At 37.4% G+C, this 15,584-nt stretch overlaps 1 protein-coding gene and 1 long non-coding RNA gene across 2 annotated transcripts in view; one reads left to right on the top strand and one right to left on the bottom strand.

Moving 5' to 3' along the window:
• Nucleotides 1-15,584, bottom strand: part of LOC146398066 (uncharacterized) — a 1,038,644-nt gene that overhangs the window by 41,494 nt on the left and 981,566 nt on the right. The window lies entirely within an intron of this gene.
• EFCAB3 (EF-hand calcium binding domain 3) overlaps nucleotides 1-15,584 on the top strand; it is a 371,875-nt gene that overhangs the window by 117,714 nt on the left and 238,577 nt on the right. The window contains exons 27-31 of the mRNA XM_084984064.1: nucleotides 1,035-1,106; nucleotides 4,143-4,286; nucleotides 8,687-8,758; nucleotides 9,864-10,007; nucleotides 10,347-10,418. Coding sequence (XP_084840190.1) covers nucleotides 1,035-1,106; nucleotides 4,143-4,286; nucleotides 8,687-8,758; nucleotides 9,864-10,007; nucleotides 10,347-10,418 — 504 coding nt within the window. The remainder of the gene's footprint in view (nucleotides 1-1,034; nucleotides 1,107-4,142; nucleotides 4,287-8,686; nucleotides 8,759-9,863; nucleotides 10,008-10,346; nucleotides 10,419-15,584) is intronic.

Here is a 15,584-nt window from a genome sequence, read left to right as displayed (position 1 = left end):
AACAGATACGAGATCTAGAGGCAGAACTTCATCATTGTTTAAGTTAGGGAAGGGAGAGGTAGAGGAATTAAGGATGAATAACAGATATCTGGCTTGGGAGACTTGTTTCGTGGCGATGTCTTCTAATAGGAAAGAGAATACAGAAGGAGGATCAGGTTTTAGTGCAAAAGTAAGGATATATTGTGTTTGAGATGCTCATGGACCTAGAGTTGAAGATGAGCAGTAAATAGTGGTCTAAGCTGAAAACAGAAACTTGGGAGGAGTTCCCTTGTGGCCTAGCAGTTAAGGATTTGGTATTGCCACTATTGTGGCTTGGGTTGATCCCAGGCATGGGAACTTCCACATATTGTAGGCATGGACAAAAAAAAAAAAAAAAAAAAGGGAAGAAACTTGGGAGTCATCAACATACAGTTCGTAGTTACAAGAGAATTCAGGACAAATGTATAGAGTATAACAAATAGAGGGCCTAGGACAGAGCACTGGGCCATGGTAACATTTAAGCAATGGTGAAGAAAGTGTAGTTCATAAAGGACATTAAGAAAAAGAAACCAGAATGGTAGAAGGGAAACCAAGAGAGAGCTATAACAACAAAATAAAGAGAAAAAAGAGTTTGAAGGAGGAAAGTATTAAATAAGAGAAAAGATTTAAAGGTGTTCATTGATTTGGCAATAAATAGTCAACTGATGAACTTGATAAAAGCACTTTCGGGGAGGTGAAAGCCAGATATCAGCAGTTTGAGATGTGAATGAGGATATGATTAAACTTTCCAGAAATTAGGTTATGAAGGAAAGGAAAAAGCTGTAGCTGGAGGGGAATATAAGCTTAAGGGAAGGCTTTTTTGAAAACTAGTCTTATGGTCAGATTTTAATATGAATAAGATTTGAATAGGTGAAGAATGGATAGCATTCTGGACAAAAATTTACAGAGGTAGAAAATCATAAGTTGCTTTAAAGAAACCAATGTAACTCATTGTGGAAGTCCTTTATGTTTCTTGAATGTGTCTATTTATTTTTGTACTGTTTTTGTCTTTACAGAAAAGGGAGATGTTTCCCTGAAGACTGCACTTTTAGCATTGAAAAGCAATAAGCGTTTTCAAGATTTTAGGGGTGAGAATAATTAGGAAGTTTTATACACATTCTCTTTATTTTTAATTTTTTATTATTTTTGTATTATATACATATTTAGAATATAAGGAATGTTTATCATAATCATTGAAATGTGATGGACCGCTTATGTAAAAACATGATTAACATGCTACAAGAATGAATGCTATACATTTAGTATTTTAGGAATCCAGATGAAGGTGAACTTCCTATGTTCACTTAGGTCTCATTTTTAACATTACTTACAATTTCATAATTGATGCAAATAGTATGTCTTCTAACAAGGATGACAAAAATATGTGATGTTAAAAATGCCTTAGTTAATAAATTTAAGTTTTTTTGTTAGGTAATATATTCACACAGATCATAAATTGAAAAATATATAAAGAACCAGAGGAGATCAAATGGTGGAGTAGGAGGATGCTGAGTTCACCTCTTGCCAAAAACACATCAAAAATAATCTGCATGTGGAGCAAATCTCACTGAAAACAAACTGAAGATTGGAAGAAAGATTCTTAATAAAGACTGTAAAGAAGGATCCCTATGGAGTTGGCTAGGAAGGGAAGAGAAGTCATCAGGTCAGGACCTGTGTCCCTACCAGGAGACACAGAAGAAGAGGGGAATTAAAGGGTTCAGAGATATTCCCTGGGAAGTGAACAACTCAAACCACATATTGAGCACCTCAGCCCTGGGGTCTGACATTGAGAAGATGAGTCCCCTTAACTGGTTTGAAAACTGGTGGGACTAACATGAGGGCTGTAAGAAGCCTAGATTCCACTTGTGAAAAGCATACACATGCTTGCTCACTCCGAGGAACAGTCAGAGGAAGCATATTGAAACTGCATGGGACTCTGGTTGGTTTCCCATAACCACCCAGTGCAAACCCTAGCTCATGCCAAGTGCCCATTCTGGCCCCTCCACACCAGCGAGAAGGTTGTCATTGCTAAGGAGAGTGTGCAGTTGGGAAAGGAGCCAGCTGTGACCCAACACAACGTCTGAATGGAGTGAGGGCAACCATTACTAGTGTTCACAGAGGCAGCAGAGATGGAGGGGTTTGGAGCTGTGATTGTGTGTGAAGACCATGCCAGTGTGTGCTCTGCCCATGCTGAGTACCACTCTGGCCCCTTTAGTTGCAATACTGCTCCCCTCTGGGACAAAGATGCCATTGCTGGGAAGGAGAGAATGCATACTTAGAGGGAATGGTCCCAGCTCAAATCCAATCCTTAGGGCTTTTGCTCCAGCACCTTGGGAATCAACCCTGCCCAAACAGGGCAGTGACAGCCACTGAGCATAGGAGAAGCCCTAGCTCACACATGGCTCTGGCTCTAGCCCCTCCATCTCCAGCCCCACCTCCCACCAAGGTGATACCTGCTAGCACATTCTTTGGGAAGAAATAACCCCTGCCCACATTTTCCATATCTTCTCCAAAACCACATGTAGACTGCATAGGAATTCTCTCATACGAGGACACCCTTTCAACACTAGGATAGGTAACTGTTTCACCTAAATTCATAGAGAAAGTTCAGGAAAATGAAAGACAAAGGGATTTGTTCTAGTTAAAAAAGAATAAGAACTGCTCCCCACAAAAAAGAAAACAGCAGACAGCTTTAAAAAAAGAGTTTTCCATGTGCCCTGTAAGAGTGGAGTCCCTATTCCCTATAGCTCCCTGTCTGTCTTGTACACAAGCCGTATTGGCCCTTCAAATGAGGCATTCTGATTGCAGAAAAGAAGCAGATTCACAAATATAGAGAACAAATCAGTGGTTATCAGTGGGGAGAGCAAAAATGGGGGAAGGGCAATATGGGGTGGGAGACTAAGAGATAACAATTAGGTATAAAATAAGCTACAAGAATATATTGTACAACGTGAGGAATATAACCAATATTTTATAATAACTATAAAGGGAGTATAACCTTTAAAAATTATGAATCACAATATTGTATACCTGTAACTTATATAATATTGTACAGCAACTGTACTTTAATACTAATTTCTAAAGAAAAAAAAAAATTCTGGGAGCTTGTCTTCCCAGTGTGGGACCCCTGGGCTGTGAAGCCCTATGTGGCTTGGCCTTCTGACTTCTTGGGGAGAGCCTCTGCAATTGTGATTGTCCTCTTGTTTGTGCGTCCCCTACCTGGGGGTGTGGGTCTTGACTATACTACAGCTTTACCTCTTACCCATGTTGTGGCTCCTCCTTTATATCTCTAGCAAATCTTTTCTGCTAGTCGTCAGGTTATTCTCATAGATAGTTGCTCTGTAAATAGTTGTAATTTTATTTGGGAGGAGGTAACCTCAGGGTCTTCCTACTCTGCCACCTTGGCCACATACACCCCTCAAAAAACCCAATTCTGGAATTCTCGTCGTGGCTCAGTGGTTAACGAACCCAACTGGCATCCATGAGAACATGGGTTTGATCCCTGGCCTTGCTCAATGGGTTAAGGATCCAATGTTGCCGTGAGCTGTGGTGTAGGTTACAGACGCGGCTCAGATCTCACGTTGCTGTGGCTCTGACATAGGCTGGCAGCTACAGCTCCAATTCGACTCCTAGCCTGGGAACCTCCATATGCTGCCAGTGCGGCCCTAAATGACAAAATAAATAAATAAATAAAATTTAAAAAATTGAAAACCCAATTCTATTAATAGATTAATTAGCTGTTACCATATATACCATATACATTCTCAGCCCTAAGTAAAAGATAGTATAGTTTTAATGGTAAAATGATAAAGAGGTGGTGGCAGGAATTGGGAAGCAGCAAAGAGAACACTGGACATGTAAGGCAGGGATGTGGGAAGCATAGGAAGCGGAAATGGACAAACAGAAGTAGACAGATACCAAAGCTTAATTCCTGCTATGAGCTTGCCTTATAATTGAATTTGTATTTTATATATTTGAAATGAGAGTTACTTACATCAAGAGAGCATTTAAAGTGAGAGCTATTTGTCTTTAGAAAAAAATGCTAGATATCTATACTAATTTTTGGAAATATGGTTTAAATATTTATAATTTGTATCTAAAATGAAAATATTTTCTCTCAATAGAAGTTAATAAACTGGCAAAGGCCTTAGACAAGGTCACCAATGAAAAAGTTGATGTCGATGATGTACAACCTGTACTGAATGGCCTGGGGATTTATTTTCCAGAGGAAGAACTACAAGAGGTGCTTTCATCAGTTTCTATTGATAGTAAGCATCTTCATTTATTACATATAAAACTTATGTCTATTTTCACTCATAAATCCACAGAGCTGAGTGGTGAGGAATCAGTACAAGTTTAACAACATTAAATTTTTTCTATGAGCTTGGGCAAGATTTTGAGATCTTCATATCAAATTATCCTAGAGAAGAATAATCTCTCTCGTGCACGCATGCTTTTTTTTTTTTTTTTTTTTTTTTGCCTCCTGAGCTTTGAGTCATGGGTTCATACTGGTTAGGAGCTGTAAAGCTGTCTTGTGCCCTTGAATCAATGTCCTAAGCCTTAGTATGGTGATACATACTACCAGTGTGGTTTCCTCGCAACCCTCAAAGGGCTACACTGGTGTTTTTGGAATCCTGCCAAAGGAATGTTGAGCTGACATGCACAGCCTTCTGGTGCATGTCATGGTGTATGTGGTGTTCTTTTTCTTCTTAAGTTCCAAGTGTATGACTGATAGAAAGCAAAAGATTGCACACTTCCTTTATTAATATATCTTGCTCATAAATGTATGTAGTTTTCTTTAAATATTATGGCTCAGTTGGTTTATGGTACTCCTAGCAAACAAATTATTTTCTAAGGAAACATAGATAATTATAGTAGAACTTGTAATGCTGAAAAATTAAAGGAATATAGTATGAGAGAGAAAGTGCACCAAAACAGTGGTCCCAATTGGTTAAGGTTTGTGTAAAATCTGTTGTGGTCTCTGCACACGGGTGGAAAAAGAATTTTCCTGATTTAAACTAAGGTGTAGAAAAGACAAGTTTATTGAGACTGCAGAGAAGGGACGGGATTAAGATGGTGGAATAGAAGGACTGGAGCTCAACTTCTCTCCTAAAAACAACAAAATTCACAACTAAAGACTGAGCAATCTCCACCCAAATGGACCGGAAACCCATACCCTCCTCCAGAAGAAAAAGAGGAGGCCACATCCACAGGTAGGAGGGGTGATTTCGTGATATAAACAACCCCATACTTCCCGGGTGGGAAGCTCCACAGACTGAAAACTAACTGGTTCACAGAGACTCACCTTCAGGAGTGAGAGTTCTGAGCCCCACATCAAACCCTCACATGCTGGGATCTGTCACTGGGAGAAAGAGCCCCTGGAGCATCTGGCATTGAAAGCCAGCGGGGCTTGTGCGCAGGAGCTCCACAGGACTGGGGGAAATGGAGACCCCATTCTTAAAAGGCGCACACAGACTTTCACGTGCACTAGGTCCCAGGGCAGAGTGAGGTCTCCATAGGAATCTGGGTCAAACCTGACTGCAGTTCTTGGAGGACATCATGGGAAAACAGGGGTGAATGTGGCTTGTTGTGAGGGAAAGACATTGAAGGCAAAGCTCTCGGGAATATTCAGCAGTTGCCTTTCTCTGGAGGTGGCCATTTTGGGAAAATCTGGCCCTACCCTCAGTCAGTGGTGAGAAGCCCCAGGGCAAACAACAATCCAGGTGGGATCCCAGCCCCGCCCCTCAGTAAACAGGCTACCTAAAGAGCCTCAGGCACACAGCAGCCCCTAATCCCATCCAGAGATTAAGCCCCACCCACCAGAGGGATTAGAATAGGCTCCACCTACCAGTGGGCAGGCATCAGCCCCTCCCATCAGGAAGCCTACAGCAAGCCCCCCATACCGACTTCAGCCACAAGGGGGGCAGACACCAGAAGTAAGCGAAGCTACAGCTCTATTATCTATAAAAAGTTCACCACACCAAAAACCTATAAAAATGAAAAGACAGAGGACTGTAACTCAGATGAGGGAGAAAGGAAAAACCCCAGAAAATCAGCTAAGCAATGAGGAGATTCTCAGCCTCCAGGAAAAAGACTTTAGACTGTCGATGCTGAAGATGATGCAAGACATTGGAAATAAACTGGAGGCAAAGATGGATAACTTACAGGAAACACTAACCAAAGAGATACAAGATATAAAACTTAAACAAGAAGAGATGCAAAATACAATAACTGAAATAAAAAACTCACTAGAAGCAGCTAACAGCAGAGCACAGGAGGCAGAAGAACAAATAAGCGAGGTGGAGGACAGATTAGAAAAAATTATGGATGCAGAATAGAAAAGAGAAAAAAGATTGAAAAAAAATGAAGAGAGTCTCAGGGAACTCTGGGACAATGTTAAACGCACCAACATCCTTATTATAGGGGTGCCAGAAGGAGAAGAAAGAAGGGGACAGAAAAAATATTCCAAGAGATAATGGCCAAAAATTTCCCTAACATGGTAAAGGAACCACTCACTCAAATCCAGGAGGTACGAGTACCATATAAAATAAACCCAAGGAGGAACACACCAAGACACATATTAATCAAACTGACCAAAATTAAAGACAAAGAGAAAATATTGAAAGCAGCTAGGGAAAAGAAACAAGTAACATACAAGGGAATCCCAATAAGGTTATCGGCAGATTTTTCAGCAGAAACTCTGCAGGCCAGAGGGAGTGGCGTGATATACTTAACGTGATGAAAGGAAAAAACCTCCAACCAAGAATACTCTACCGAGCAAGGCTCTCATTTAGATTTGAAGGAGAAATCAAAACCTTCACAGATAAGCAAAAGCTGAGAGAATTCAGCAATACTAAACCAGCCTTACAACAAATACTAAAGGAACTTCTCTAGGCAGGAAAGAAAAGATCAGCAACAGGAAACAAAAATTCCACAAATGACAAGGCTCACCAGTAAAGGTATATATACAGTAAAGATACGAAATCATCCATGCACAATTATACCATCAAAATCAGAAATCATGAGAAGAGGTGGGTACAAATGCGGGACACCGGAGATGAACTTGCAATTAAGAGAACAACAACTTAAAACAATCTCATATACATATAGACTCTTACATCAAAACTTCAGAATAACTGCAAACCAAAAATCTACAGTTGATACACAAACAAGGAATCTCTGGAGAAGAAATATATCTCATAGTAAATAAGTGCATAATCCACCATGAAGGGGGTCATTTGACATCATTCTTGGAATGCTGAAGTCTTCTTAGATCTGATTCTGATTTCCTCTTCATCAAAGAATTTATGATAATTATAATTAAATAATGCCACTGTACAATTAAATAATAGTTCTACAATTGCGTTATTAATAACCATTTCTCTCCATGGTACAATGTAAAGTCTATAACGTCTTGTTTATCACATCACCTAAAATGGTGTGATGCCTTTATTGAAGAATCAATGAGATGGAACAAATTGTGAGGACATATTTACATAGTTACACTGTTTTTTAACCAACTTATGCATTTTATATTTTACTTATTTTCAGAGGGTGTATTATTTTTGTTATGCTTACCAGTTAAGTTATTCTTTTTACTATGCTGTATAAAATATTTAATGGTATATAAGGCTTTCTTCTTTATAAATTTTAGTTGCATAATATAACAACTTAATATAATGCTAATTTTTAAAGAAAAATTGAAATGTAATAGATAAAACTAAGTAGTAAAGATGAAAGCCATAAAATTGGGATAAAGTATAGAATAAATTTCCTATTTGTCTCAGCATATTTTCCATTCCACTTCTCCAGTGGAAGTCACTTAATCTGTTTCTTAAGATCCATGTTATAATAATCTGTGTGAATGTAATTGTGTAAGCGTATGTATTTTATTCTGTAAAAAAATAAAAAAAAAATAAACTACATAGATTGCAAAAAAAAAAAAAAAGAAAAGAAAAGAAAAGTTTATTGAGGCAAGAGACACTTAACACAATGGGCCAACTTCCTGATAATCAGGAAGAGCTGACTCTGGCGCATGGTCGCGTCTGTTGTTATGGCCCAAAGACAAAGGAGTGTGAGGGGTGGTCTTGCCATACACTTGTTGCCCTGAAGATTGGTTGGGGAAGAATGGGGTCTTCTGATACACTTACTGGTTGGTTGGGGAAGGATGGGGTCTTTGGATATACTTGCTGATTGATTGGAGGCATATGTTGCCTGTATAGGGGCAGGGTGAGGAGTGGGCCACATACCTTTCCTAGTAGGGGGCAGGAAGGAATAGGTCGAGTTGCTGGGGTGGGAAGGTCCTTAGGAACATGGTAACAATTACAGTGAGACAGGTGGGATGATAAGGGTCTGGCAATTCTTATCTTCACTGGAGGCTTTTTGAGTTTTATTTCCTTGGAGAAGCCTTGAAGTCCCACAAAATCTATGAAATACTCATTGGCTCTACAGAAAAAAAAAAACAAAAAAACAAAAAAAAAACCAAAGATCACAAGAGTCATCATAATCATGTCCCTTTTCATAGTTATTTTGGGATGTGTTTGGCATAATCAGAGTCAGAAAAACATAGGACTAACTTTGGTTTTGAAGGTTAGTAGGCATGTACATCTTACCACATTATTTTGTATCTCTGGTGCAAGACATTCATTCCTTTATGTTTCATTTTCAGACAAGGGAAAATTGGACTTAAAAGACTGCCTGACTAGGTTGCAGCAAATGCCATATTTTACAAAAGTTTCAAGTGAGTGAGAATTTTTTAACAATAATTTTGAGTGGAATTGTTTAGTTTTGATTATGTATATTTGTGCAGTTTTCTAATGCTGTAAAACATCTCACATATATAACAAATGTACTTTGAGTGAAGATTCAATAGGAAGTTCTATCCTAACCTTTTCTTGAATTACAATTTGTGGAGATTCTTTCCAAAATTGAAACTGAACTAAATTAAAAGACCTAATTTAAGTAGCTATGAAATAAAATTGTTTTCCAGAGCCTAAGTGTTTAGGATGTGGCCAAAATAGTATGTTTTTTCAACTGATGAAGATTTTTGTCCATAATCCTTATTTTTCTAAGTGGGACCTTATAAAACTCTCTTAGATATATGGTTTATAAACAGTTCTGTTACAGGGTTAATACTTGTGATATGATAGTGTTTATCATAATATAACATTTAAAATTTTTTCCTACTTGAATGAATAATTTGTACATGATACTTTAAAAAACAAATATTAAATTTTTGGTAGTGATGTATCAGTGCGAATCTTTCCATTATTGGGGGGAAATTTTGTATGTGTTGATACATACAGGTATCCACTGAATAAAAAAAATTGAGACTATTCGTGTAAATGTTTGGCAGAAGAATTACTTTTATGATTAGTTAGCATAGCTTTAATGGAATTCCCAGCTTCAGATATAATGGATAAGTATAAGCATATGTTCTGAGATTTCTTTTTATGTAATCATTCTTAAATCTCAGATTTAAATATCTGCAAGTGTCTTGGTTAGCATGCTGGCTAAATATTCTGCCTAAGAAGTCAAATATCCTGTACTTCAAACCTGGCTTCACTTTTAGTAACTATGTGTGCTTAGATAGAATAACTTCTCTAAAGCTGGGTTTCCTTATCTGTTCAGTAAGGAAAATATTGGTACAACCCACAGAATTTTGTGGAATTAAATGAGATGACATATGTAAAGCCCTGAGCATACTGCCTAGCAAGCTCAGACTGATAAGTGTCAATAAGTACCAGTAGTAGGAGTAATAGAGTAGAAATTGTTATACCTTATACTGACTATTGATAATTGAGTGTTTTTAAGAACTTCAAGCATTGCATATATTTTCAATATAGAAATAGAAGGTCCCTTGAAAGCTCTGGCCTCCATAAGGAAAAATGTGGCCAATCCTGATGACCTAGACTCCATGATGAAAAATATAGGTGTTCCATTACCTCAAGATGTGATCCAAAGTGCACTGAAGAATGTGGCTATCACAGGTGAGTATTTAATATGTTTCTAGGACTTTTTAGCTTAGCTAATATGCAGCTATTTGAGGGTTTTTTTTTAAGAATTGTTAAAGGGTTTATCTGCTTTATAAATTATCCAAGGCTTTTTTTTCTACCTGCTACCCAGTTAGGTTCAAGTTATTTTCAACAGCATCCTACAAAGGAGAGATCTATAGAGGATGAGTGTGTGTCTGAATATATCTTTCTGATTGAATATAGATATGCATTTAACTATGTTTCAAGGCCAAATCCATAAATTATTTTTCAACATAGCAATTATCTCTGATAATTTGCCTTTCCCATGTCCCCTGACATATATTTTTCTTTCAGAGGATGGGACAGTGAATTTAGAGGAGTTTATGGGCAATTTGATCAATTCAAGATTTTCATCTCCACCTGAAAGTGAGTAAGAATTTTCAGTTGAATGGAGATAGATAATGTGTATGTTGTGGATCTCTTGGGAAAACCCCAGATAGGCTTTTGAGATGGTCTTAAATTGCTTTAACACTGAGATAATTTTCTAATGTCTTTGTTCCATACATGTCAAATGTGAGGCACAGCTGAAAAACATTATGAGCTTTAAAGAGCAGTAGTTAACCTCTTCTGCCTAGTCTGAGCAAGTCTTGACTACAATTGTCTTTCACTAAGGCCTTTATGAAGACAGAAATAATATTAGTTAAAAATTACTGAACAAGGACTTGGAATTAAGCCACTTGCAAATTAATTTTACTAAAGTGTAATTGCATGAGATCTATTAACATATGATAAATTGTGGGTTTCTGATATTAATTTATAACTTCACTAATAAACTGATGAAAACTTATTGTTACTATTAGAAGTTTTGCTCAAGTTTGGATTTCTCTTCTTTTCTTATTTGAACTTCGTTTTCTTTGGTTATTTGTTGGTATGGGTCCCCCTTTTTTTCAGTCTCTCCTTATACATTAATTCAAAGTATAGTTTTAGTATGATATTTGTCAATTATAATGTTAAGACTCCTTTTCTTCTTTAGATTTGCATAGTGTATCTGTAATCTCAGGCCTCTGTGTTCTCTGATGAGCTGTCCTTTTTTGCCCCTATGGTACTGAAAAGGAAAGGATGTTTTATATTTTGTATATTTATGTAGGAAGAATAATTCTGACTTTAAGCCAAAACTATATCCACTTCCAGACCACACTTCATATTGTACATTTAAAAATGTCCTCTATGGTTGCAGAAGCTCAAGGTTTACTTCTTTGATCATTTCTACCTGCTTTTGGATAGGAACACATATATGGCTTTGACAAACTAAAAATATTTATGAAGAGATATTTTGTAGAAGTGCCTTCTTCAGGGCATATTCTTAATAATATACCTCATCCATTGCTGAGAACTGGCGTTAAAAATAACCAAAGCAAATAAAATAAAAATGTAATACCTTTGTATGGTGACAAGTGGTAAGTAGATTTATCACGGTGATCATTATATGTTTTGTTTTTTTTGTCTTTTTGCTATTTCTTGGGCCGCTCCCGCGGCATATGGAGTTTCCCAGGCTAGGGGTCCTATCGGAGCTGTAGCTGCCAGCCTATGCCAGAGCCACAGCAACGCGGGATCCGAGCTGCATCTGCAACCTACACCACAGCTCACGGCAACGCCGGATCGTTAACCCACTGAGCAAGGGCAGGGATCGAACCTGCAACCTCATGGTTCCTAGTCGGATTCGTTAACCACTGCGCCACGACGGGAACTCCACGGTGATCATTATAGTATATAGAAATATCAAGGAGTTCCCGTCGTGGCGCAGTGGTTAACGAATCCGACTAGGAACCATGAGGTTGCCGGTTCGGTCCCTGGCCTTGCTCAGTGGGTTAACGATCCAGCGTTGCCCTGAGCTGTGGTGTAGATCACAGACGCGGCTCGGATCCCGCGTTGCTGTGGCTCTGGCGTAGGCCGGTGGCTACAGCTCCGATTCGACCCCTACCCTGGGAACCTCCATATGCCGCGGGAACGGCCCAAAGAAATAGCAAAAAGACAAAAAGAAAAAAGAAAAAAAAAAAGAAATATCAAATCACTATCTTGTGTATCAGAACCTAACATAATGTTGCAGGTCATTTATACTTCAAAAACAAACAAACAAACTCATAGAAAAAGAGATCAGATTTGTGGTCACTGGAGGCAGGGGGTGGGCAGGAGGGAAAATTGAAGGAAATTTGTCAAAATTTACACATTTCCAGTTATAAGATAAACTTATAGGTAATGTACAACATGATTAATATAATTAATGCTATTATATGCTGTATGTGAAAGCTGTTAAGAGAGTAAGTCCTAAGAGTTCTCATCACAAGGAAAAAAATTTTCTTTCATTTCATTTATATGAGGTGATAGATGTTCCTTAAACTTATGGTAATCATTTCTATGATGTATGTAAGTCAAATCATTATGCTGTATACCTTAAACTTATACAGAGCTGTATCTCAATTATATCTTGGTAAAACTGGAAGGAAAAAATATCAAAAGTGTCACTATATCTCCTGGAGAGATTGTCTGTTACACTATTTGGTGATGAATGTGAAAAATGTCTCTTGAAATTTAGTATCAGAAAAAAACTTTCTCTTTCCCAAAGACCAGTGTGCTGCTTTGTGTGGTGATAATCAGAGTTCCCCTTTATGCCTTAACTACCAGAAAATTCAGACCTAGATTTAATATTTCATGACAGTAACGATATTGGCTTTGCTTATTATTTACTGTCTTCCTCTCATGTATTTTTGAATTTTAATTTCTATTTTAAATACACTTATTTTTCATTAAATAATTCCTCAAATTATTTTGAGAAGCAGTCAGGTGTAAATTATAAAGCAGCATATCAAAAATTACTATTTATGAATGCTGACCCATGGGATATTAATTGGCATGGCTTAAGAGAGAGATCTGTGGTTAAATTTGGAAAGCATTGAAGTAGAAAACAAACTTAAACAAATCTCTCTGCTGCTAGATATTATAGACTACATATGTTTAGGAGTTTGATATATTCAATTTATAGCAGACCCTGAATCTGCTAGATCCACAGAATTCTTCTATTTTTGTTTTATTTTGATAATTTAAAAAATGATAAATTATGAAATATTTCAAACACACAGAAAAGTGTAGAAAATAATAGATTTTTAAAAATATAATAGTTTCCTATATTTGCTTTGGACCTTTAATTTTTTGGTTTTTGAAGAAATTAATACTAAGTTATGGTCAAAGCTCCCATCACCATTCTCAATCCTGCTGTCTTTACTAACATACTCATTTTCAAGGATAACGTCAAGTTGAGGTAACACACGTGTTAATTTCTCCCGTGTTCTTTAGAAGACAATTTGGAAATGCTGTTTTGAAGAATAAAGTGGAAAAATTGTTTGGCGAATATGATAAAATAGAATCTATATATTTAACCATTGTATTCTGTGACTAAATTTTCTTATTAGTCCTAGTATTTTGGTAGGTTCTTTAGGATTTTTCTGTGTAAACAATTATGTAGTCTGCAAATAGACGCAGTTTTACTTCTTCTTTCCCATTCTCTATGCCTTTTATTTCTTTTTCTTGTTCTTGCCTTATTTTAGCTCTTCCATATAATATTGAACGAATGTTGAGAATGGGCATCTTCCCTTATTTTGACCTTAGAGGTAAAACATTCAGTCTTTCATCATTAAGTATATTAGCTGTAGGGTTTTTTAAGGCCCTGTTTGAGGACATTCCCTTACTCATTCTAATTTACTGACAGCTAATATCATAAATGATTGTTAATTTTGTAAAATTCCTTTTCTGTCTTCCAAGATGATAATGTTGTTTTGTCTTTTAGTCTGTTAACATGGTGAATTACAACTGATTATTAAATGTTTGTAAATTGTATTTTTAAAAATACAAGTTTTTTTACAATGTTAAAAGAGCAGAATTTTCAACCTTATAAATAGAAGAACGCATTATGCATAGTGATATGGTACATTATTATTTTTTAAAGAAACAATGACAGATCCTCCAACTTGCAAGTAGAACTAAAAAAAAATAATCACTAATGTGGAAAATTGTGGAAAAACTCAACCTTTAGCAATTTGTATACTATTTTTATATGTTACTATTTTATTTGTTACTATTTTTATATGTTACCAAAATGTGAAAATTTATTATCTTGCCTTCCCTTTTTTGGTGATGTGATTATACATGAGACAGGCACAAAGTTAACCAAGGAAGGTTGTGGGGGAAGTGATAGGAACCACAGCTACGGCCAGGCAGTATTCCACAGGCAAAGGAGCTCAAAAGAGGAAGGGCCTCATTGACTCTGACAGGGAACTGGATGGGGAGGAAATATGACCAAATGACTCAGTCAGTGAAAACAGAATTGTACAGGGGAGATGGCTGCTCATTTCCCAGATCCTCTAGAATCCTCAGAGGAGGTAAGTAGTGTTGACAAATAAAAACATACAGTGTAAGAACTGTGAGTTTAAGTTTGATTTCAGGAACTTACTGAGGACTGTAGCCCAGAATACAGCCTCTTGCAGCTCTGAGGGAACTGCTCTGAGGAGGTAAGGGAGGAAATAGTATATGCATAATTTTTGACTAGGGAAAACCTGCAGGCAACCATACGTCTTGTTGATAGATTACTACTAATTGCAAAGAGCAGATATCTCTAGTTAATTATTTTAGCGCTTTTCTATGTATGGGAAAATATAAGAATCTGGATTCATTAACATTCTTCCAGAGATATACATCCAATTATCTAGGAGGCCTGCTTGTCGGAAGCACAGAGCATCCTGTAATTGTTTCAATTTCCTCTGTCTGAAGCAGTCATTCAGTAACTGCCGCAAGTTACAACTTAATCCTTGTAGAACTGGTTGGCACACAACCTCTTTGTTTACAGTAGTTCTAACCCTACCCTCATAGACTAGGATAGGTGGTAAAGACTGAAAGGACTGATGTGTAAGGGTGTATGTATGGCATGGGGGAGCAGATAAGAGGGTGCAGATAAGAGGGTGCAGAGGGGCAAAATGAAAACCTGAGCAGCCAGAGCCAGGTTACTGCAGTTAAGGAGTCAAAACAAGGATGACAGATGCAGAGGAAACCCAAATAGTTCTCCAAGATCTGGGTGACAAGGGCAATTCTCTCTGAGAGCTCAGTGAGAACAGCTGGCATTTATAGTGAAGTGCTCTGACATAGATGCTCCAGCACAGAAAACCAAGTGGTGACCCAGTCAGGAGGGCCAGACCTGAGCCAAGGGGGGAGGGATGATCATCTAATGTTAAGTCCAGTAATTCAATAGTGCAGTGCATGTACCGAGGCCAGGCCAGCAGGATCTTATCCTAAACTTCTGCTTGATGACTGGAGGAAGCACTCAGGTGTGTGGCAAGAAAACATGGAAAACAAAACCAAAATGAAACAAAATCAAAACAAGAAGAAAAAAAAAAAACCAAATTAGCATATAAATTCCTTAAATTTGCCAAAATGTAGTTCCTGACCATATAAAGCCTACAATCTAGCAAGGGTTAGTTATGTACATTTTGCAGGATACAAATTTCTCAAGTCAAAAACTCAAGTATACAAAAAGTTGACTACTTT

Source organism: Sus scrofa, chromosome 12, assembly GCF_054392235.1.
Source record: "Sus scrofa isolate SSC_HxYL_T2T_F1_AM1 chromosome 12, Sscrofa_HxYL_maternal_Yorkshire_Landrace_v2.0, whole genome shotgun sequence".
NCBI classification, from domain to species: domain Eukaryota; kingdom Metazoa; phylum Chordata; class Mammalia; order Artiodactyla; family Suidae; genus Sus; species Sus scrofa.
The sequence above is the reverse complement of the archived record's forward strand: the minus strand, read 5'-3'. Positions and strand labels throughout refer to the sequence as shown.